This window comes from Pristis pectinata, chromosome 11, assembly GCF_009764475.1.
Source record: "Pristis pectinata isolate sPriPec2 chromosome 11, sPriPec2.1.pri, whole genome shotgun sequence".
In the NCBI taxonomy this organism is placed as follows: Eukaryota; Metazoa; Chordata; class Chondrichthyes; order Rhinopristiformes; family Pristidae; genus Pristis; species Pristis pectinata.
In genome coordinates this window covers 51,454,209-51,477,932 of record NC_067415.1, presented here as the reverse complement: position 1 = coordinate 51,477,932, position 23,724 = coordinate 51,454,209, and the positions used below count along the sequence as shown (strand labels likewise).

Sequence of the window (23,724 nt, the reverse complement as noted above, 5' to 3'; positions counted from 1 at the left end):
ACTTGCCAATAGAAAGTTCAGTAGACTTAGAAATTCTCCTTTGTGCAGGATTTTCCAACCCACATGATTACTGAAGTATTGTGCACTATAGAACTGGATAATCCTGATTTTGCACATACATTCATGCATAAGCCTATGGAGGAGGAGATCGAGGAGGAGGAGTACAGAGGTTGGTGGCAAGGAGGTCACAGAGAAAGGTATTGGGATAATAGAGTCATAGAATCATATAGCATGGAAGCAAGCCATTAGGCTCACCATGTCCACACTGACCAGTGGACAATCATCCCTGTTAATCCCATCTTCTAGCACTTGGCCTGTAGCCTTCTGTGCCCTGGCAATTCAAGTCCTCGTCTCAGCACTTCTTAAATGCTTTCAGTGACTCTGCTTCCACCACTCTCTCAGGCAGCGTATTCCAGGTATTCACCACTCTCTGGGTGAAAAAAGACCCCTCGGATTCCCTCTAAATATTTTACTCCTTACCCTAAATCCAAACCCTCTAGTTTTATCTACCTTTGATATGGGAAAAAGTTTCTTATCTATACTCCTCATGATTTTATATACCTCTATCATGTACCTTCTTAACCTTCTCCGCTCCAGGGAAAACAAACCTAACTTCTCCAGTCTCTCCTCATAACTGAAATGCTCCATATCAGGCAATGTCCTGGTGAATCTCCTCTCTATCCTCTCCAGCACTATCACAATTTCACCTTCCCATTCCCTGAATTTTCCAACTACAAAGTCGGTCTCCTTTGTGAATAACAATGAAAAGTATTCATTTAGTACCTCACCTATACCTTCTGGTTCCATACACAGATTACTCTCGTTGTCCCTAATGGGCCCTCCTACTCTTTCCCTGGTTATTCATTTGTCCTTAATATATTTACAAAATGCCTTCAGATTTATCTTATGCCTGTTCCCACATGTTAATTAAAGTTTTGAGTTCATCTACCTTTCTAGTTAGATTCCTTGCATTAGATGCTATTTAGCTTTGTATTCCTCCCTTGTGCAGTTACCCGCCTGCTCTGTCTACTAACTTACTAATTAACTTTTTTTTCCTCTAGGTGACTTTACCTCACCAGCTGAACAACTATTCTGAGCCGAGCTCCCTTGCCAACTCAGGTTAAAAATTCCCCAAAAGCACCAGCATATGTCCTCGCAAGGAAATATCTTTTGTACAGGCCCCAACTTCTCCAGGAATGGTTCTCATGATTCAGGAACCTAAAGCCCAACCCCCTGCACCATCCCTTCAGTCATGCATTCATCTGACCTATCCTCCTACTCCTATACTATTAGGTCGTGGCACCAGAAGCAATCCAGAGATTAAAACTTCTGAGGTCCCACTCTTTAAAAGGCTACCTAAACTCATGTTGCATCCCTTTTCCTATGTTCTTGTACCAACGTGTACTATGACCGCTGGCTGTTCTGTCAGAGTGTCTTGCAACTGAGATATCCTTGACCCTCGAACCAGGGAGGCAACATACCATCTGGGAGTCTCATTTGTGGCCACAGAAATGACACTCTGCGTCCCTGATGATAGGATCTTCTAATATTATTGCCATTTACCCCCAAATGTATCCAACATGGTATACCAGTTTGAGAGGGGAATGACTACAGTGGACTTCTGCACTACCTGTCTGCCTTACTGCCCTTCCTGCAGGTTACCCACTTCCTCGCTTTCTGTACCAGCAATGTAACCATATCACTAAACGTACTATCTACTATATTTTCTGCATCCTGGATGCTCCACAGCAAGCCCAATTACTCTATGCAGTCTGACAGGAGCCACAGGTGGACATACTTCGTGCAGGTATAGTCATCATGACTACTGGATATGTCCTTGAGCCCCCACATTCTGTAGGAGGAGCATAACACTTTCCTAACTTCCAGTATCCTTTATCCTAAACTCTTCTTCTCAGAAAGAAGAAAAAATCTTTATCTTATCATTACTCACTTTCCTCACCAAAGCCCACACTTTGACCTCAACAGCAGCACTTCAACCTCCCAGCCCCTCTCAAAATGGCTGTTCCCAAGATGCCTGCTCCTGCTGTAACTGGCGCTCCTTTTATACCATGCTGCTGCTTATCCTGAAGGAGCTGCTGCACTCACCGACACCTCTAGACCTTATCTTTCTTACTCTCTGTGATTTTGACAACTTACAGGATTGTCAAAATTGTCAAAAAGGATCATGCAGGGAGAGAAAATGATCAGAGAATATCAGCGTTATTAGTTCAGTGGGCTGGAGTAATGACCAGAGTGGGCTGGGAGGTTAGTGGGTATATGATCAAGGTGCCGAGAGGAAATTGGATAGGGGTGCAAAAAGTTTGAAAAAGGTTCAGGGAGCAGATCAGGGGATTACAGAAAAGTTTACATACATGAAAGAACGTGGAGGGACTAGGGAATTAATCAAAAGGCTAGAAACAGGTACAAGATAGGTAGAGCCCGAAAGAGATCTGCAGGACCATGGAGGACATCATAGGAAGTGATGAAGACCAATCATGAGGGTGAGGGGAGGATGACTGGGGAGGGAGCAATCACTGAAGATATTAAGAGAAATCAAGAGCTTACCTTAAGGAAGATTGACCCATTCTGGGAGGTTTCATTGCCAAATTCCAATGCAAAAGTTCAGGTATGGATTGTCCTTTAAAGATACCTTTAGTAAATTCCTACTTCAGCAAAATAGATGCCCATACCATTCATAAGTTGCAACCACCTGTTAAAAAATGTGTAAATGACTTCAGTTATACATTGTGTGCTGAATGACATCACTGCACTTGCCCAATGCAGTCCATGAATCTTCATGTCATAGACAATTTACCTAAATTACAAGTATACAAAGCATCCAACCATGTTGAGCTATGGAGTTCCTGACAAGAACCAAATGCATTATGCATAAAGGTACAAAAATATTGCACAGGAAAATAGAATTTCTAGGCACCCACCTCCATAACAATTCAAAAGGATTGATAGTCCTCTGTTTAACACCAGCGAGTATTAGGATACAAAGCAACGGATAAGAAGAAGAAACTGCCACATGGGTTCACTGCTTGATCACATATTAACTCATTCAGACATGGTGCAAAATGTTGTACTTTAAAGTGGTTCTTTTACTTAAAATACATTTAGACTGGGAGTAAAAATGTAACTGAAACCAACAGTCAGTTTGCCTCAGTTTTCATTAGTTGCAGATTGACATAAAGTAGGCACTGAGATAAGGTCTTTTCCTGCACAGATGCTGCACAACCCGTTGAGTTCCTTCAGGAATTTGATTTTTACTCCAGGTTCCAGCATCTGAAGTCTCTTGTGTGTCCCGAGTTCCAGTACCCTGTTTCAATGTCCTGGGATCCAGTGCCCCGAGTTCCAGAGCTGTGAGATTCAGTAAACTGTATGCCAGTGCCTTGACTCCAAAGTGCTGATTTCCAGTATCTTGTTTGAGCATTTTGTCCAAGGGCACTGAGTCACAGTGGCCAGACTTCCCATGCCCTGAGTTCCACTTATCTGAGTTTCAGGGTTCTGACTTCCAGTGCTGTTTCAGTGCCCTGTACATCAATGCTTGCTTCTGGTGTTGAGTTCCAAAGGCTTGAGCTCCAATGCCTATTCCTGCACCTTGTTCCGTAGCCATGAGCTCCAGTGCCTTGACCTGCAGTGCACTGGGATTCAATTCTCTGAGTAAGAATGTCCCAACTTCTGGGGCAGTGAACTCCGGTACCCTGACCACCAGCACCTCTACTTCCTCCCACCAGCGCCTCTACTTCCTCAGGAGGCGAAAGAAATTTGGCTTGTCCCCATTGACTTTCACCAACTTTTACCGATGCACCATAGGAAGCATCCTATCAGGATGTATCACGGCTTGGCATGGCAACTGCTCTGCCCAAGACTGCAAGAAGCTGCAGAGAGTTTTGGACACAGTCCAACGCATTACGGACACCAGTCTCCCCTCCTTGGTCTCTGTCTTTACTTCTCGTTGTCTTGGTGTAGCAGCCAGCATAATCAGAGACCTCACCCACCCAGGACATTCTCTCTTCTCTACTCTTCCATCGGGTAGAAGATACAGGAGCCTGAGGGCACGTACCACCAGACTTAAGGACAGCTTCTACCCCACAGTGATAAGACTATTGAACAGTTCCCTTATACAATGAGATGGACTATGACCTATGACCTCATGATCTACCTTGTTGTGACCTTGCACCTTATTGCACTGCACTTTCTCTGTAGCTGTGACACTTTACTCTATACTGTTACTGTTTTTACCTGTACTACATCAATGCACTCTGTACTAACTTGATGTAACTGCACTATGTAATGAATTGACCTGTAAGATCGGTTTGTAAGACAAGTTTTTCACTGTACCTTGGTACAAGTGACAATAATAAACCAATACCAATAAACCAATACCAATAAACCAATACCAATTTCCAATGCCTTGAGGCTGTGCCAATGCACTAAGCTCCAGTGCCCTGTTCCAATGCACAGAGCCCATGCCCTCAGCTCCAGGGCCCTGATCTCCAGTAATCTGAACACTGTTCCATTGCCCCCAAAGCTCCATTGCCCTAATATCTAGTGCTCTGGCTCTAGTACTCCTTTTCAGTCTCCTAAACTGCAGTGCTCTGAGTTACACTCCCTGAGATCCTGTTCCTCAATATAGTAATTTACAATGCTCTGGGTCCCATTGTGTTCTTCCAGCACCCAGCATCCCTGTACCATTCCACTGTCCTGAAGTCCAGTGCCTTGAGTTGTAATGTTCTGTGTTTGTGTACTCCCCCAGTGCCCTGAACTTTGAACCAGAATGACCTGAATTCCAGTGCCCATTCCAAAAGTGGGACAGAAGTTCCTTCATGATTTCCTCATCCCTTCGAACAGTTCATTTCTGTCTGTAACATAATTCAGGGATATTAAATATAAATCTCATCATCTAGGGAACCAAGTTGCTGGCCATTTTGAGTAGCTTATTGGCTTTGTTTAGGAACTTGAGAGTTGTACCAGAAGCGTAGCGACACTTGTGGGCTGTCCCCAGAACACTCTACGCAAAAGATGCATTTCACTGTGTGTTTCAATGTGCACATGACTAATAAAGTTATCTTATCCTCATTTTGGTTATGTTTGCTACTGCAGTGAGTGCCCTCTGTAACCCCACATCACGTTGAAAGAGCTTTTAGTATGTAAATTAAAGTTAGGTTCTAAAGAGGTGCTACTTAGGTATCACTGTTCTTGCTTCAGTACATATTAAAGACATATTACTTACTCGTTCAAAAGGAAAGTACTTCAAAATTAAGGAAGTATTTGATCAGTGAAGCAACATTTATGGGAAGAAAACCAGTGTTAACGTTTCAGGTTGATGAAGTCTGTGGACCTGCAGTTTCTGCACAAAATAAATGAAGGTGCTAAAAGTAGGTGTTAATGTAAATGTTAAATATTTATCACATACAGGCTGATATAAATAACTGTTTTACATGTGTATGTTGAGTGGTGAGAACACCCATAGAGGGATTCCACAGGTTAAGAACGACCTGTCTTAAATCAACCATGCAAATTCTCCCATACATTTTTAAGCTAGTAATAATAATAGTTAAATGTTTCATGATATTCCTTAATGGATGAATACAGTATATATTCCATTAGTTTAATTACAGGTAGTGTTAGAGTGATTATTCAATGAAGTGAAAGAATTACACAAGCATACATACAGTGATATAATACGGGTTACTTTTGAAAATGTACGTTTCCGACTAATGGAGAAATCAACTTATGGACAGTTCTCAGGATCGGAACCTAAGGGCAGTCGGTACCCTAATCAAAAATTGGGGTGATATCATTAGCATTTTGAAAGATTTTCCCACAAACCATATACATTTTAGTGATACAATTGTAACAGTAAATTAAGCAAATAAGGAGTACTCCACAACGCTTCCAATTTGTGTCCTGTGGGAAGGTTTTGGGGTGCCAGGAGCTGTGAAAGGTTGCTCAGGAAAGCATAAATTACCTTAAATAGTAGTTGTACTAACGGTTGGGAAGACACTGAATCTTAATGGCATAGGAGAAGGTCATTCAGCCCATTGAGACCACACCAGCTCCTTGTAGAGCAATCCAATCATCCCATTCCTCCACTCTTTCCCTTTAGTTTCCATCGCCTTAACAGGCACCAATTTCCTCAGATCACAATCATTCTCTAAGTAAAACAGCTTTTTCTTTATTCCCACGGTATCTTCCATCCATTGTTTTAAACCTGCATCCCCAATCCTTCGGCCAACATCGGAAGGGGACAGCTTCTCTCTATTTATCCTTTCTAAAGTGCCATGATCTTGTACACTTTTATCAAGTCTCCTCTCAACCCTCCCAAGAACAATAATCCCAGTTTCTCCAGTATAATCTTGTACCTGATATCCCTCATGTCAGAACCATTTTGGTAAATCTTTCTCTCAGACCCTCCCATCCTCCTGAAATTATAGTGACCAGAATGGGATGCAATACTCCAGCTGAGCCCTCACCTCACCTGTGTTTTATAAAGTTTTACTATAAGCTCCCTTCTCCATGACTTTAATCAAGAAACCCATGACCCCATTTAGATTCACGAATCCATAAAGTTATACAGCATGGAAACAAGCCCTTCGGCCCAACCCATCCTCACTGACCAAGTTGCCTATCTGAGCTTGTCCCATTTGCTTGTGTTTGGCCCATATCCCTCTAAACCATTTCCTTCATTAAACACAGTCCCAACATTTTCTGCCATTTTCATAAATTTACACACATGACTCACAGAACTTAGTCTTTATTGGAATATTGCAACCATCCCCCCACCTACACTTCCACTCACCCCAAATCCTGGCCCTGATAAAAACTAGTGCTATCCCAGGTGCAACACGTCTTGTACATAATATTTTACTTTATTAGAAGTGCTATTTGAGTAGTTGTTGCTGAATTATGTTTAAATACCTGCAGATGAAGTGAAGACATCTAAGAATTTTGAACACAAATACGTCCAACCAAATCAAGGCAGCAGTCAATAAAGCGGATATTCTGTTGAATGTTGAGTAGGTTTTCTTTCACTTAATCTTATTTCAATATATGTGCCTCACTGGCAAAGCCAGCATTATGACCCAGTCCACATTAACCTTCAAAATGTGGTGCTGAGCCACCTTCTTGGAACACGTCCTTCTAATGAATATATTCTCATAATGCTGTTGAATAAGAAGTTCCAGGATTTAGATCCAGTGGTGATGAGAGTGGTGATATATTTTCAACTCAGGATGGTGTGCAACTTGGAGGGGAATTGCAGGTGAAGGTGTTACATGCACCTGCTGCCTTTCTCCTTCTTGGTGGCAGAGGTTATGGATTTGGGAGGTTGTCAGAGAGGCCAAGGTAAATAGATGAAGTTGTAGACAGTGAGCTGTGCTTTTCCAGTGGTGCAGGAATGAATTTTAAGGGTGGTGGATGGGATGCCAACCAAGTAGGCTGCTTTTTCCTGGGTAGCTATGAGCTTCTTGAATTTTGTTGGAGCTGCACTCATCCAGGCAAATGAAGAGTATCCCATCACTCTTACACCTTGTATCTAGTAGACAGTGGAAAAGTTTTACGGTATCAGAAGCTGAGCCAGTAGCCATACAATACCCAGCTTATGGTCTGCTCTTGTTACCCACAGTATTAATGTGGCTGGTGCAGTTGAGTTTCTGTCAATGTTGGTCCCAGGAAGTTGTTGGTGGGGACGTAGCAAAGATAATGCCATTAAATGTCAGTAGTAGATTGTTAGACTCTCTCTTATTGGAAATGGTCATTGCCTGGCACTTTTTTGGCATGAATATTACTTGCCACTTATCTCCCATGTCCAAATGATGACCAAGTATTGCTGCATGCAGGCATGGACTGCTTCAATTGCAAAGAAGTTCCAAAGGAATTGAACACTGCACAGACAATATTCCAACTTCTAACCTTATAATGGAAGCACAGTTATTGGTGGAGCAATAATGATGGCTGGGCCTATGCCAATGACCTGAGGAACTCCTGCAGTGATGTCCTGGGGCAGGGATTAATGACTAAATTAGTAAAAATCACTGAAAAATAACTGTACATCTGGTCAGATCACACCTTGAGCATTTAATTCTTGAAAATGGTATAGCAACGCATTCCTAATGCCACAAGCCTTTCAACCAGAAAAGATGTATGATAGTGGTGTGAATGAAAGTTCATTCCTTCTCTACCAATGTAGCATGGCTGCAGTGGGCACCACCAACAACTGCAGTTACCTGCCTCGGCTACTCTAAGAGCACCCCCTGAAGCTCTTATCACAAAGAAGGGCAAGGAAAGCTGTGAGATAATTAATCATATGGTTGTGTAAAATTATAAAATGTACACGATGGATTAAGCTAATGTGAGCTGGCTCAAGTTAGAATTTAGGAGTATGGCTTATAATAAAAAACGAATTTTCAAGGAAAGAGTGGCACCACATTAAAATTCGGAAAATATTAATAAAACAAGAAGCAGTAACGACTGATGATGTGAGTGCAACTGGCTGGGTGAACAGCGAAGAGCTGAATGGTCCTTATCTGTTAATATCCTGCAATGTAAATCGCCTTACCCAAAAGGGAACCGTCTTTGAGGAGGGGGAAGCAACATGAAGACTCACGCTGCCTATCTCAATGTCCCGCTCCTCCAGTTCCCACCTGGGCCCGGTGGCGTCGCTCGAGGCCCCGCCCGACACAAGGCCGTTGAGCGCGCTGGGGTCACGTGGTCCCTGAGGCGCGGGCTGGAGCCGGGGAGCCGCCGTGCGAACGGTGCTTTCTCCGTCTTTTGCCTCTGCGCGGGTAGTTCTCGGTCGGAGGCTGCCCCAGGATGAGCCCGGCTCGCATTTACTTTTGTGCGGCGTTGCTGCTGGTTGAGAACGGCTACAGGTTTACATCTGGTGAGTCCCTTTTACTTTTGTTCTTTAAATGTGTCCAAGAAGATTGAAAATCACATGGGAACAATTAAACATAGCGGAAAGTTTTAGTTTTGTACCTTATTTTTGATGAACGGTACGGGAAACAAATTTATTGCAAATGCATTGATATGAATAGTGACAAGGTTCCTCTTTTTTTTCTTATCTGATTACTATCCATCTTCCTTTGCCTGCATCGTCATCTTTCATGCCTTCCACCCTAATTCGGATCTTTCGTTATTGTTCCCTTTCCTGTTGCAATTGCTTAAAACGTGTTACATCTTTAACTCTGGCTGATTTTGACGAAGTACCATGCATGTTGGAAATCTGAAACAACACGCTGTAAACAGCAAATTAGAGAGTCAGTCTCTGTGTCTCCCTCCATAGAATTAATGTTTTAGGTCGATGGTCTTTCATGTGAACAGTTCAAATGAAAGTTCATTGGTCTGAAGTATTGGTCTAGCTTACGCAGTTGTAACGACTGCAAACTTACCTGAGTTCGCTTTGAAACAGACAGACACTTTGATTTAATGTGGAAATCCAGGTGTTACTTTACAGACATCGATCTTCAGTGTACTTGAATGAAATCAATCAAGTTACTGCTTTTGTGAACACGTTATTGTAAAATATCCTTAAAATATTATGCTTGTTGAATGCCACGTGACGTTTTGAAGGAATAATTTCTGTCTAACTGTATCTGTTCTTGGAAAAATTGTGGGGTGTAATTCCTTCAAGCGTTTCAGTGTATATGGATTTCAAAATATTCAGATGTTTCTTGGTTACTTCAACTTATTCTCTGTTTGTGTGTATTTTGAAATCTTTACATATTTTACAGAACGTGAAATAAAGATTCAGTAAAAATATTTGTTCTTTGCCAATTTAATGCCTGAGAGAATTTTCCAGTATGATTGGCCATTTAGTATTATTCAATAATTAATATTCTTGGATCCCAGTGATTCCCATAACCTGATAGCAAATTAAGTTAAAACAAGGAAATTCCATGCAACAGTTAGGTAAATATTTATTGGCAGCTTTCTTTGAGGTGAGTGGCAACTGCTATTGACTTGACACTAGCTGCAAAATCTAGGCCATTAACACTTTATTTCTCTCTCCACGGATGCTGCCTGACCTGCTATTTTCTGATTTTATTTCAGATTTCCAGTCCTTTGCTTTCAATATTAAAGAATTCCTGTCCTCATGAAAATTTATTTGATTGGCTTTTAAAAGAAGAAAGACCATTGTCATGTTGCAATGATGCAATGTTGAATTCCTGTAACATTTACATTGTTGTTTTGTTTAAATATACAGTGTAAGATGTAGGGAACAGTAGGCATTTTTAATTTTCCCCTCACCATAAAGCACATTTATCCAGTTTAGTTCTTGTTTACAATAGGGAAGAAATTTATTATTTGCAATGCAAAGTATTGCTTTATTTGTAATTAAATGAATGAGCACTTGCATGTTATCACCCCCTGATTTTCAGTGGCATTACTGTAAATTGTACAGAGTAAATTCGGATGACATTTTTAAAGGGAAATGTACTACTGGGGTTGTGGTCGTTGTTCAGGGATCTCTTGCAGGATGTTAGGGATAAATTTGTCCTGGTGAGGCAGAGAAAGAATTGGATGAGGTGGTAGAAGGGTGGGTTAGCAAGTTTGCAGACGACACAAAGGTCAGTGGTGTTGTGGATAGTGTGGAGGACTGTTGAAGATTGCAGAGGGATATTGATGGGACGCAGAGCTGGGCTGAGAAATGGCAGATGGAGTTCAATCTGGAGAAGTGCGAGGTGGTACACTTTGGAAGGACAAACTCCAAGGCGGAGTACAAGGTTAATGGCAAGATTCTGGGGAGTGTGGAGGAGCAGAGGTATCTGGGGGTTCATATCTACAGATCCCTGAAAGTTGCCTCACAGGTGGGTAGGGTAGTTAAGAAAGCTTATGGGAGGTTAGCTTTCATAAGTCGTGGGATCAGGTTTAAGAGCTGCGAGGTAATAATGCAGCTCTACAAAACTCTGGTTAGACCACACTTAGAGTACTGTGTCCAGTTCTGGTCGCCTATATAGGAAGGATGTGGAAGTGTTGGAGAGGGTGCAGAGGAAATTTACCAGGATGCTGCCTGGTTTGGAGAGTGTGGATTATGAGAAGAGACTAAGGGAGCTAGGGCTTTACTCATTGGAGAGAAGGAGGATGAGGGGAGACATGATAGAGGTATACAAAGTGTTAAGAGGAATAGATAGAGTTGACGGCCAGCACCTCTTTCCCAGGGCACCAATTCTCAATACAAGAGGGCATGGCTTTAAAGTAATGGGTGGGAAGTTCAAGGGAGATATCAGAGGAAGGTTTTTTACCCAGAGAGTGGTTGGTGCATGGAATGCGCTGCCTGGGGTGGTGGTGGAGGCAGGTACGTTGGTCAAGTTCAAGAGATTGTTAGATAAGCATATGGAGGAATTTAGAATAGGGGGATATGTGGGAGGAAGGGGTTAGATAGTCTTAGGTGTGATTTAAAGGTCGGCATAACATGGGGGGCCGAAGGGCCTGTATTGTGCTGTATTGTTCTATGGTTCCATTACTGTCACTGAATCCCCTACAATATCCTTGGGTTACTATAGCCAGAAATTGATCTGGAATAGCCATATGTACTATGTGGCTACAAGAGCATGTCAGGGGCTAGGAATCCTAGCTCAGCTCCCAACTCCCCAAAGCCTGTCCATCATCTACAAGGCTCAAGTCATAAGTGTGATAGAATATTCGGCACTTGCCTGGATGAATGCAGCTTCAACAACACTCAAAGCTCAACACCGTACAGAACATAGCAGCCCACTTGATAGGCACTCCATCCACAACCATTCACTCACTCCACCACCAAGGCAGAAGAGAAGCAGTTTGTGCCATCTACAGGATGCACTGTAGCAACACACCAAGATTCTTTAGACAGCACCTTCCAAACCATGACCTCTACCACTAGAAGGACAAGGGCAGCAAAGCATGGACACCACCATCTTGAAGTTGCCCTTCAAGCCACATGCCTTCCTGATAGAAATATATCGCCATTCCTTCACTGTTGCTGGGTCAAAGTCCTGGAACACTGTCTCTAACAATATTGTGGGTATATCCACACTTCAAGGACTGCAGCAGTTCAAGAAAGCAGCTCAGCACCACTACTACCTTGAGCAGCTAGGGATGGGCAATTAAATACTGGCTCAACCTACATCCCTACATAACAAAAAAAATGTTGCTTTTTAATTATGCACATTTAATAATTGGCTTTGTGGTGATATTTCATTCCATAGCTGCTGAGGTCTCTATAATTTGCAATACATACCTAAGGCTTTTTTATTCACTTTAACTCAAGATATTTATGTTAGAAAGTTTTGAACTCATGAACATTAAGCAAACCTCTATTTTCAGAATAAACAGAACGCTATGTATACCATAGATATCAAGAAAAATATTTGGAAAATGTTTTAGTTATTGTGAATTTATGGTATAATAATCATCATAAAATCACTCTGCATAGATGAAGGCCATTTAGCCTATTGTACCAATACAAAGCCAAATAGACTAAACTTTTTGCTCTTTCCACATACCCAAACATTTTTTTTTATTTTCTTTATAAGCTGAGATTCAATTCTGTTCTGAAAGAGTGACAAAGGGTGTTTGACCTGAAACATTAACTCTGTTTCACTTCTCACAGGTGCAGCCTGACCTACTGAGTATTTCCAGCATTTTCTGTTTTTATATTAGATTTCCAGCATCTGTGGGTTTTTGTTTGATTGCCATTGAAGCTGGTTCCATTACCAATTTGGAGAGTGCACTCCTGCTTGTAAAAGTTGCCATTGTTTCTGGCTCTTTTATTGATGATTACATCTGTGTCCTCTTGTTACTGACCTTTCTGTAAGTGAAAACAGTTTCTCCCTATCCAAACTAAACACTCAATTTAGACCTTAATTAACTCCATTTTTAAACTTTTCAGCTCTGAGAACAATCTGCTTTTTTGGTTTTTCCAGATAACCAAAGCCCTCCCTTCATTCTTTGTACAGTCCTCCCAACAAATGTAACAAATCTCCTCTGTACTCTAAGATCTTGCTCTTTTACTCTCCTGTGCTGTCTTCCAAGCCCTGACCCCTTTCCGTCTGTTCCACGAAAAGATCATAGGTACTAGGTATATATTTATTCGATGTAAAACAAAAATATTTTGCTGTTAGAATTGTTAGTATGTATAGCACACTAAATTACAATTTAAAAATTGGTTTCAAATTCCAGGATTATTAGGACTATAAATGCATATAATTGATAATTGTAATTATGCAATATAGTTTTGTACATCAAGTATTATTTCGTTTAGCTGTATAAGAGGGTAGCATCCTTCACCGTCTGGGACATGCCCTCTTCTCGTTACTACCATCAGGGAGGAGGTATAGGAGCCTGAAGACCCATACTCAAAGATTTAAGAACAGCTTCTTCCCCTCTGCCATCAGATTTCTGAATGGTCTATGAACACTACTTAGTTATTCCTTTTTCCCCCCCACACTTATTTACTTATCTTGTAATTTATAGTAATTTCATGTCTTTGCACTGTACTGCTGCCCCAAAACAACAAATTTCACAATGCATCAGTGATAATAAACCTAATTCTGATAATGTATTTGTGACTAAATTTTTCAGAGTATTGCAATGTTAAAACCAATTGATTAATAAGCATTCATCCTCCTCCTTGGACAGTCCCTTGGGATTGAGGATCTCTTGCTTCCACTCTTTTTTTGGGATATGAGGTGGCTAATGAGGCCAGTGTAAGACCTGAGTCTTCTGTTGACAAGGCAGGTAGATGGGTAGGTTGCAGGTCTAGTGGCTCCTTCTGCCATTTACCCAGGGCTTCTGTGTGCCCCCGATGCCAGATCTCAAGGTTGTCAATAGGATCTGCCCCTCCTCCAGTTTGAGTGGTCATGGATCCAAGGTTCCTAGGAGTTGGTGCAATTTTTCAAAGAAGCTTTTGTCTGTCATCATATTGGGTTTTTTTTAGTCTAGTCTGGCCTGCTGGGCAACAACCTATTAGCAATGTAACATACAGGCAAAGAAGCTTAATCAAAGCTTAACTGTTACTTGGCTGCCATGTTGGGTCATTTGGTATCACCCTATCAGAGATGTTCCCTATGTTTCCCCCAATTTTCCCCCAACCTTCTCTGCTACCTAAAACTAACTCATTTTCTTTTTCGAAAAATAAAAACGCTATGATGCTGAAGGAACTCAGCAGGCCAGGCGGCATCTGTGGAGAAAAGGAGGCAGTCCTGACCTAAAGTGTTGACCACCTGCTTTTCTCCACGGATGCAGCCTGGCCTGCTGAGTTCCTCCAGCATCATAGTGTTTTTCATTTAGCTTCCAGCATCTGCAGTCCTTTGTTTCTCTTGTTTTCTTTTTTCCCCCTGTTCGGATGAAGGGTCCCAGATCTGAGAAGTTAATTGATTCTCTTTCCACAGATGCTGCCTGACCTGCTAAGTGTTATCAGCATTTTCTGAACTATAGCTAAGCCTTTCTATATTTAAAGAAAAGGTTAAGATTCCTTTAAAATATAAACCCCAGTTCTAGGCACCACACTTAAAGAAGTGCGTGAGAGCCTTGTGGAAAATGTAGAGGTTATTTATTAGAATGATGGAATAGAGCACTACAGCACAGTACAGTCCCTTCGGCCCACAATGTTGTGCTGACATTTTATCCTGCTCTAAGATCTATCTAACCCTTCCCTCCCACATAGCCCCCTATTTTTCTATCATTCATGTGTCTATCTAAGAGTCTCTTAAATAAGTTATCTTTATTAGTCACATGTATATCGAAACACACAGTGAAATGCATCTTTTTTGCGTTGAATGTTCGGGGGGCAGCCTGCAAGTGTCACCATGCTTCCGGCATCAACATAACATGCCCACAACTTCCTAACCTGTATGTCTTTGGAAAGTGGGAGGAAACCAGAGCACTCGGAGGAAACCCACACAGACGTGTGTATCTGCCCCCACAACTCTGCAGGCAGTGCGTTCCACGCACCCACCACTCTCTGTGTATTAAAAAAAAACTTACCCCTGACGTCCCCTTTATACCTTCCTCCAATCACTTAAAATCATGTCCCCTCGTATTAGCCATTGTCGCACCGGGAGAAAGTCTCTGACTGTCCACTCGATCTATGCCTCTTATCATCTTGTACACCTCTTATCAAGTCCCCTCTCATCCTCCTCCTCTCCAAAGAGAAAAGCCCTAGCTCGCTCAACCTATCCTCATAAGACATGTTCTCCAATCCAGGCAACATCCTGGTAAATCTCCTCTGCACCCTCTGTAAACCTTCCACGTCCTTTCTATAATGAGGTGACCAGAACTGAACACAATACTCCAAGTGTGGTCTGACCAGAGTTCTATAGAGCTGCAACGTTACCTCGCGGCTCTTGAACTCAATACCCCGACTAATGAAGGCCAACACTCCATACACCTTCTTAACAACCCTATCAACCTGCGTGGCAACATTGAGGAATCTATGGACGCGGACCCCAAGATCCCTCTGTTCCTCCACACTGCCATTAACCTTGTATTCTGCCTTCAAATTCGATCTCCCGAAGTGTATCACTTCACACTTATCCGGGTTGAGCTCCATCTGCTCCATCTGAATGTTTCGATACTAGATCATTGACCTGAAACATCAACTCTTTTTTTCTCTCACCACAGATACTTCCTAGCCTGCTGAGGATTTAATTTTCATTTCCATTTCATGCATCTGCATTTTATGCTTTTTGTTAACCAGGATAGCCCAATTTGGTGAAGAGATTAAAACCAGGATTGTTCTCCTTGGAGTGGAGAAGGCTCAGAGGAGATTTGATGGAGGTGTTCAAATCATTAAAGATCTACAATGAATGTGGAAAAAGTTGTTTATCATAGCAGCAGGATCCAGAGTAACCAGAGGTTGCAGATTTTAAGCAATAAGATACAAGAACCAGAAGTAATAGGAAAATATGATGCAACATGTTATAATCTGAAATGCATTAGCCAAATGAACAATGTTAATGGAATCAATAATTTTAAACAGGGATTAGGATAAATTCACAGAGCAGCAGAGAAAGAACAGAACTAATTAGACAGTTTTGTCAAGTGTGATGGGCTACCTGGTGTTTTTATTTGATATACCTTATTGAATAATTCACAATTACAATATGTGGTTACGTTGCGAAAGAAAGTCCAACTGTCCTACTTAAGGCCTTGAATCCACATAATCCACTGTAAACTGGATTTCTACAATATCCTCATGTTATTGTTTTAAAGGCAAACTTTATTTCAGTGAATTGTACATTTGTTTATAAAAATTATAGACCCTCTTTTTGTTGTTTGTTACATATTGTTCTATGACTCTACAGCACGGATACAGGCCCTTCAGCCCAACCAGTCCATGCCAACCATGGTGCCCACCCAGCAAGTCCCAATTTCCTGCATTCAGTCCATATCACTCTAAGCCCTGCCCCTCCATGTAACTATCCAAGTGCTGCTTAAATGATACTATTCTGCTTGCCTCAACCACATCCTCTGGCAGCTCATTTCATATACTCATCACCCTCTGCATGGAAAAACTTGCCCTTCAGGCCCCATTTAAATCTTTCCCCTCTCACCCTAAATCTACGCCCCCTAGTTTTGCACTCCCCTACCCTGAGGAAAAGACTGTTACTGTCCACCTTATTTATACCTCTTATGATTTTAAACACTTCTATAAGGTGTTCTATTTTCCAAGGAATAAAGAGGTTGAGTTATAGGGAGAGGTTGAATTGTAGGCCAACCTCTCCCTATAACTCAGGCCCTCTAGTCCTGGCAAGATCCTCAAATTTTCTCTGTGCTCTTTCGAGTTTAACCTTGTTTTTCCTATAACAAGGTGACCTAAAAGCCTTTTTCACCACCTGTCTACCTGTGCTGCTGCTTTCAGTGAACTACACACTTGTACTCCTAGGTCCTTAGTGTCCTACCATTCATAGTACAAGCCTTATGCTGGCTTGACTTTCCAAAATGCATCACCTAACACTTGTCTGTATTGAAATCCATTTGACAGTCCTCAGCCCACTTCCCTAACTGATCAAGATCTTCCTGTAATCTATGATAACCTTTTTCACTATCAACAACACCTAATTTAGTGTCATCTGCAAACTTACCAATTTAAGCCTTGTGCATTCGCATCCAAATCATTTATACTGTACAAATAACAAGGGTTGCAACACTGATCCCTGCGGCACACCAGTCACCAGCGTCCATTCTGAGAAACAACCTTCAACCACCCTCTGCTTCCTACCTCCGAGCTAATTTTGAATCCACCTAACTAGCTCTCCCTGGATTCTGTGGGACCTAACCTTCCTGACCAGCCTACCATGTGGGACCTTGTTGAAGGCCTTGCTAAAGTCCATATAGACACTGCCCTACCCTCATCTACACTTTTGGTTACCTCTTCAAAAAGCTCTAAAAGATTTGTCAAACATGACTTGCCATGCTGACACCACCTAATCAGACTTTGTCCAAATGCTGGTAGATCCTGTCCCTCAGAATTCCCTCTAGTAACTTCACCACCATTGATGTCATGCTGACTGGCCTGTAGTTCCCTGGCTTGTCCTTGCTACCCTTCTTAAACAACAGAACGACATTAGTCACGTTCCAGTCTTCAGGAACTTCACCAGTGGCTAACGATGAAGCAAGTATCTCTGCAAGGGCCTCCACAATTTCTTCTCTAGCCTCCCACATGATCTGAGGATGCGCTCGGTCAGGCCCTGGGGATTTATCCACCTTCATGGGCTGTAAGGTTGCAAATACCCCCTCCCTGGTAATATGAATGTTCTCCAAAACATCTCCACTTGTTTTCCTTATCTTTTGAGCAACCATGTTTTCTCTCTTTCGTAAAAATCCCAAGACTGAGACTTGGCTGTTTTGTCAAGCTAATGACCTATGCAAGTAATATTATAGCATCTTTGTGGCCTACATGATCATGTTGTAAGCAAACAAAAAATACTGTACCAACTAAAGTAGCTTCCCTATGAGATTTATTAAGCTGTGCTTTCTCAAGGCTCATAATCTGAGAATACAATAACAAATGCATTGGGAGTCTTGTGGGAATTCTTTTCAGCCTTGAGATCCAAATCCTCCTCCTGTTCGTTATGTATTGCTTGTTTCAAGTAACAAACTCTTAAAAAGTAGACAACCTCCTGATAAGTGACACATCTAAATTTCAAACAATTGGAATTGTTACCTTTGCTTGATTAAAGGGAGGGAGATAAACCTAGAAGCTCTCTTCTAGTCAGTTTAATGTCAGTAATGGGAAATCCATTAAGGAAGATGATGTGGGAAAGACTTAACCATAACTTGGCTTAATAATGAATGCCTATGCATATGTGGAAAGTTTTTTGAATTGGCTGAAGGATAGAAAACAGATATTGGAGGAGTTACTCCCCCAGGGGTACATAGTATGAAATTTACATTTGTTGATGACATGAAAATAACAGACAGAGGGATATAAACAGGCTAATGAAATAAAAAGATAATATTTAGTGCCAATAATGCAGTAATTCATCTTTGAAGGAAGAATAAGGACAGCATAAATTAAACAGTACAATTTTAAAGGGGTGCAAAATTTAAAGCTAGTGAGTTTATGGGCAAGTATTTTCTTGTACATCCCTTAATGATACAAATCCTATCCCAACATTTTTTTTGTCTAGACTGTTTTCCCCTACTCTGCAACTTGAAATATGTTGATGTTCTGAAGTTATAAACTCCGTTTCTCTGCTTGACTAGTTGAGTACTTCCAGCATTTTAATTTTCATTTCAGATTTCCAGCATCTGCAAATTTGTTTTTTGATTCCATTTTTTTAATTGACGTGCCTAAAAGTTTATTATGCTTTATGTTCCTTGATATTTAAGTTTTAATTGCTCCTCTTTGTCTTCCCAATTGTTCTTTTAATTTCTGCTTTAGTTAGTCCCTGTGTATTATCTCTTGTGCAAACCCCTGTTACCTGTGTACTTCGTGTATTTCACTTCTGTTATTCTCAGTTGTTTCTTGTGTTTCATCCATGGAGTCTGAGTATTTAGTTTCCTTTTAACAGAACATGTATTTCCTGATGTTTGATGAAAAACACGATGATGCTGGAGGAATTCAGCAGGCCAGGCAGCATCCGTGGAGAAAAGCAGGCGGTCAACGTTTCGAGTCATGACTCTCCTTCAGGACTGAAGATGGGAAAAGAGGAAGCCCAATATATAGAAGGGAAAAACAGAGCAGTGATAGGTGGACAAAAGAGGGGAGGTGGGATGGGCACAAGGTGGTGATAGGTAGATGCAGGGAAGAGAGTGATAGGCAGGTGCAGGGGAGGAGGGGAGAGCAGATCCACCAGGGGATGGGTCAAAGATAAGGGGGGATAAAAGGTAGAAACAAAGGGGCTAGGGAAGAAGAGGAGAAGCATGGTGGGGAGTTGTGGGGAAGGGAGGTGGGGATTACTTAAAGTGGGAGAACTCAATGTTCATGCTGTTAGGCTGCAAGATTCCAAGATGGAAAATGAGGTGCTGTTCCTGATGTTTATTGAACAACATTTATAATGTTTCCTATTATTGTTCTCGAGTACCATTTGCCAGTATTGCTGCCTATTTTATCTTCATGAACTCTAGACTCAGCTTCTGAAAATAAGCTTTTCTCTAACCTGATAACCTTTTTCTTGTTGTACTTTCATCCTTTATTATCATAAAATGTGTTAATATTATGGTCACTGTTAAGGAAATAGTCCCCTACTTTCTCTCTTCTGGTTCTTTCCATTTTAGTAGATCTAACAGTGAATTGTTCCCTGTTGGGCCTTTAAGTAATGGGCTAGAAAGAAGTCCTGTATACGTTGTAGGAATTTCATTTCATTCCCTTATCCGGTTTACCCATCTCTTCTATCCAATTAACATAGGGGTATTTGAAATCCTGCATGAGTTTAATGTGTTTGTAATCTTTTATTTAATGTGTCTGCATATTTCTTCCTCTGTCTCCCATACAATATCAGGTGGTTTGTACACTATGCTTGTTTCTGTAATTGACACTTTATTATCATTGATGCATTTTTTTTGGCACAGTGACAAACATAGTAGAACTGCTGTCTCACGGTGCCAGAGGACCGGGCTCACTCCTGACCTCTAGTGCTGTTGTGTAGAGTTTACACTTTTTCCCCTTAGTTTCTGTGGGTTTCTGGCAGGTGTTCCGGTTTCCCCTCTCATCCCAATGTCATGTGGTTAGAAGCTTAATTGGCCACTGTAAATTGCCCCTAATGTATAGGTGAATGGTAGAATCTGCAGGAAGAATGTAGTGTAGATGGGTGGATGATGGTTGGCACAGACTCGTTGGGCTGAAGGGCCTGTTTCTCTCTGACTCTATTTCACTTGTAGCTCTGACCTTTTCTCCACTGTCATTGTTATCCTGTACCATTATTCCACCTTCATACTTTTTCTCCTCAATATTTTTAAATGGGTTATAACCTGTACTACTTAATTTCCTTTCCTGATATTTCTGTACATATGTTTCCATAATCCCTATTATATCTGGTTCTTCCCAATTCAGGATTATCTCCAGCTTTCCCCTTACATAATGTATTGTTTTATTGACAGTTTTAACTTGCTTTGTCTGATTCCCTCTCACTTTATAGTTAATTATATTTTTTGCCTCCAGTTTGCAAACTATATTTACTCCCATCTCCCATGCCATTGTTGTCCTCCCCTACTTCATACTTTCCTGTACTCCCATTTCCTATTTTGTCTCTATTTTAAGATGCTTGCATTTTGTGTAGATCCTCCCCACTACCCAACCCCCCCCCCCCCCCCAAACCATCTACTCATTTAAAGACCATGCCACCTTCCTAATAACCACTAGACCACAGGTCCTATTCCAGTTCAGATCGAGCCCTTCTCCTCCACAGCTCTTTCCTACTCCAGAACTATTATACAGGCCAGCCCTTTAGTTACATGTTAGTTCTGATCTTTCTGCCTCTGTGCCAAAAGGCTCAGGCAACGACCCGCAGATTGTCTTGGGATGTTGCTTTTTTTTATCTAGAGCTGAAAGAGCAAGATATTTTTTCAGCAGGACCTCCTCACTGTGTCTATCTCCTCCCTATTGTTCTAACCTATGCTGTTTGTTCCATCATCGACCATAATAGCTGGATTTACTCCCTCCTTTTCCAACTTCCTCTCTTGCTACTGAGAAATCCTTATCCTGGCACTAATTAGGCAGCACACCCTTTGGAATACTTGTACTTGATTACAGAAGATGAGATCCATCCTAATTATAAGTGCTTCCCTCAAAACTTGGACAACACAGTGCTTTGGACTGCATTATGGTTGCCCGTAAAGTCTTTATCTTTGTCTTCAAGGGTAGCAAGCACGTTGAACCTGTTGATCTATAAGAATCTCCTGCTCAGTTTGTCGAAAGGGAGCTATCTAGCTATAACAGTTGAAAATCCCTTCCTGATCCTGTGTTTTCCTTTGGGCTGTCCAGAAATTCCCACTGTTACATTGTGTTGGAATGTTTTGAACTTAAGTACATCTCGGTGACTCTTGAGTTGTAGAGATTTGAGATAGAGACATCTCCTGCATTGTATTTGTTTGGACAGTCTTGCAGTTCATAGACTTTCACATACTGCAGTGCAGACACAGGACCTGTCATGTCATAACATAGACTAGCTAGTTATTGTTTAAAGTCTTTATTCCATTTTTTATATAGTTAAAATAGTTTAATTAAGCTATTAATTTAACATAGTGCAATATGGTTTTCTAGTTCTAATTTAAACCATTGCCCTTGTTTAGAGGACAAAAAACTAGATACTTGGTAGCCAGTCATCTTCCTGCTATTCTGTTAGATTACTTTTTCTTCTTAGAAGTATATCATGAAAAGTTCAGCCACAGCTATAAATGCAAAGGAGGTTTTGATCATTGAATTGTCTTGTTTTTGCTAATTCCCTGGGGGAATAAACATGATTTCCAATGATCTGATGGCAATACTGCTGTAGTAATACCTAATATTACCAGCAAATTGTTGTCAGTAATAATTTCAAGCAACCATGTTGGATAGATTAAGGATATCCTCTTATTATTCACTGTCTCAGCCTCTATCTGTCCTTGCCCTTCTCCACCACCACACATTCTCACTGCACACTCACTCCCCCCCCCCCCCCCCCCCCCCCAATTCCTCCCTGACCATACAAATATTCAAGATTTTAGGGTAGAATTTGCAGTAGGTCAAATATCTCAAGCTTCACTCTTGTGTATTTGTTCTACCTGTTTGTTTGAATATTGTTCTACCTGTTTGTTTGAATATTGTTCCACTATCAGTATAGTTGTCCTTGCTTCTGAAAATTCTAAAGATATAGATTTTATTTTAATATACAAAATAACATGACCTAAACCTTAGTGTCTTCTGACAATATCCATTTAGGAGTGATGAACACAGAGCTGAAGGTGGGACCTTGCTTATCGAATCCTAGAATATTTGCAGCACAGAGCAAACCAAGTGGTGTTTGTGCCTGTTGAGAAAGAGCTATCCAGGGTAATCAGCACTTGGCTCATAACCCTGCAGGTTGCAAGTTTTTGAATACACATTCAAATTTACAGAGGGTTTCTGCCTCTGCCATCCTTTTGGGCAGTAAATTGAGGAGCAGAGGCTGGCTGGAAAAGGCAAATAGATTGAAATTGGGGGTTTAAGAAGAGGAGTGTAATGACACTGTTTGGAGGATGGTTATAATTGATGTCAGTTAGTGTGGAGAGTAGTAAGTGGTAAACAGTGACTAGAAGGTGAAGGATGAGAGTTTCCTGAACAGGATAAGGATGAGAACCTCGTTTACCATTTAGCCTGTTTACAATTATTTAGTCTTGTTAAGCACGTAAAAGGATAAGAAAATAGACCTATTTCTTTATTGAATGTGGATTCTAAAATTTTTTCCAAAATGTTGGCTTCTAGACTGGAAAAGGTACTATCACAAATTATTTCTGATGACCAGACAGGATTCATTAAGAATCGTTATTTGCATTTTAATATTAGGAGGTTAATGAATATTATATATACCCCTTAATCTGTAATTCCAGAATGTGTCATGTTGCTAGATGCCGAGAAGGCGTTTGATAGAGTCAAATGGGAATATTTATTTAACACACTTGAGAAATTTAATTTTAGTTCAAATTTCATACCTGCGATCAGATTGATTTACTACACACCTATGGCTTCAATACTTATAATCAGAGATCCCCCTTGTTCAGGCTTTTTTTGAGGCACTAGACAGGGTTGCCCTCTAGGTCCTTTATTATTAAATATTGCTTTGGAACCTTTGGCAATTGTCATTCGGGATTCTTCTAACATATTTGGTATCACTAGTGGAAAGGGGACTCATAAGATATCTCTTTATGCAGATGACCTGTTACTTTATATCTCTAATCCGGAGAAATCTATCCCTGCAGTATTATTACTACTTGCTCAGTTTAGTGTTTTCTCTGGTTATAGATTAAATCTTAAGAGTGAATTTTTCCCATTAAACATGCAAATCCCAATTTATAGGCAGTTACCATTTAGATTAGTGACTGATTACGTACCTGGGTGTTAAAATTACCAAGACACACAAGGACTTATTTAAAGTTAACTTTTTATCTTTAATTACGTTAAACAATTATTTACTAAATTGTCCCCATTCTCTCTGTCATTGATTGGCTGAATTAATGCAGTTAAGATGAATATTTTACCAAAATTTTTGTATCTATTTCAGGTGATTCCAACTTTTATTTTGAAATCCTTTTTCGACACTATTGATTCCAAAATTC

General features: G+C 41.0%; 1 protein-coding gene across 2 annotated transcripts in view; it reads left to right on the top strand.

Moving 5' to 3' along the window:
• The first annotated feature begins 8,724 nt into the window (after nt 1-8,724).
• The window catches only part of tmem123 (transmembrane protein 123), a 33,990-nt gene continuing 18,990 nt past the window's right edge, over nt 8,725-23,724 (top strand). Inside the window, exon 1 of one of the 2 annotated variants that reach the window (XR_007957157.1) lies at nt 8,725-8,890. Coding sequence is in view for 1 of the 2 variants with exons in the window: in XM_052026327.1 (XP_051882287.1) it covers nt 8,821-8,890 (70 nt within the window). In the remaining variant the exon portion in view is untranslated. The remainder of the gene's footprint in view (nt 8,891-23,724) is intronic. The other variant, XM_052026327.1, reaches the window with a different exon arrangement.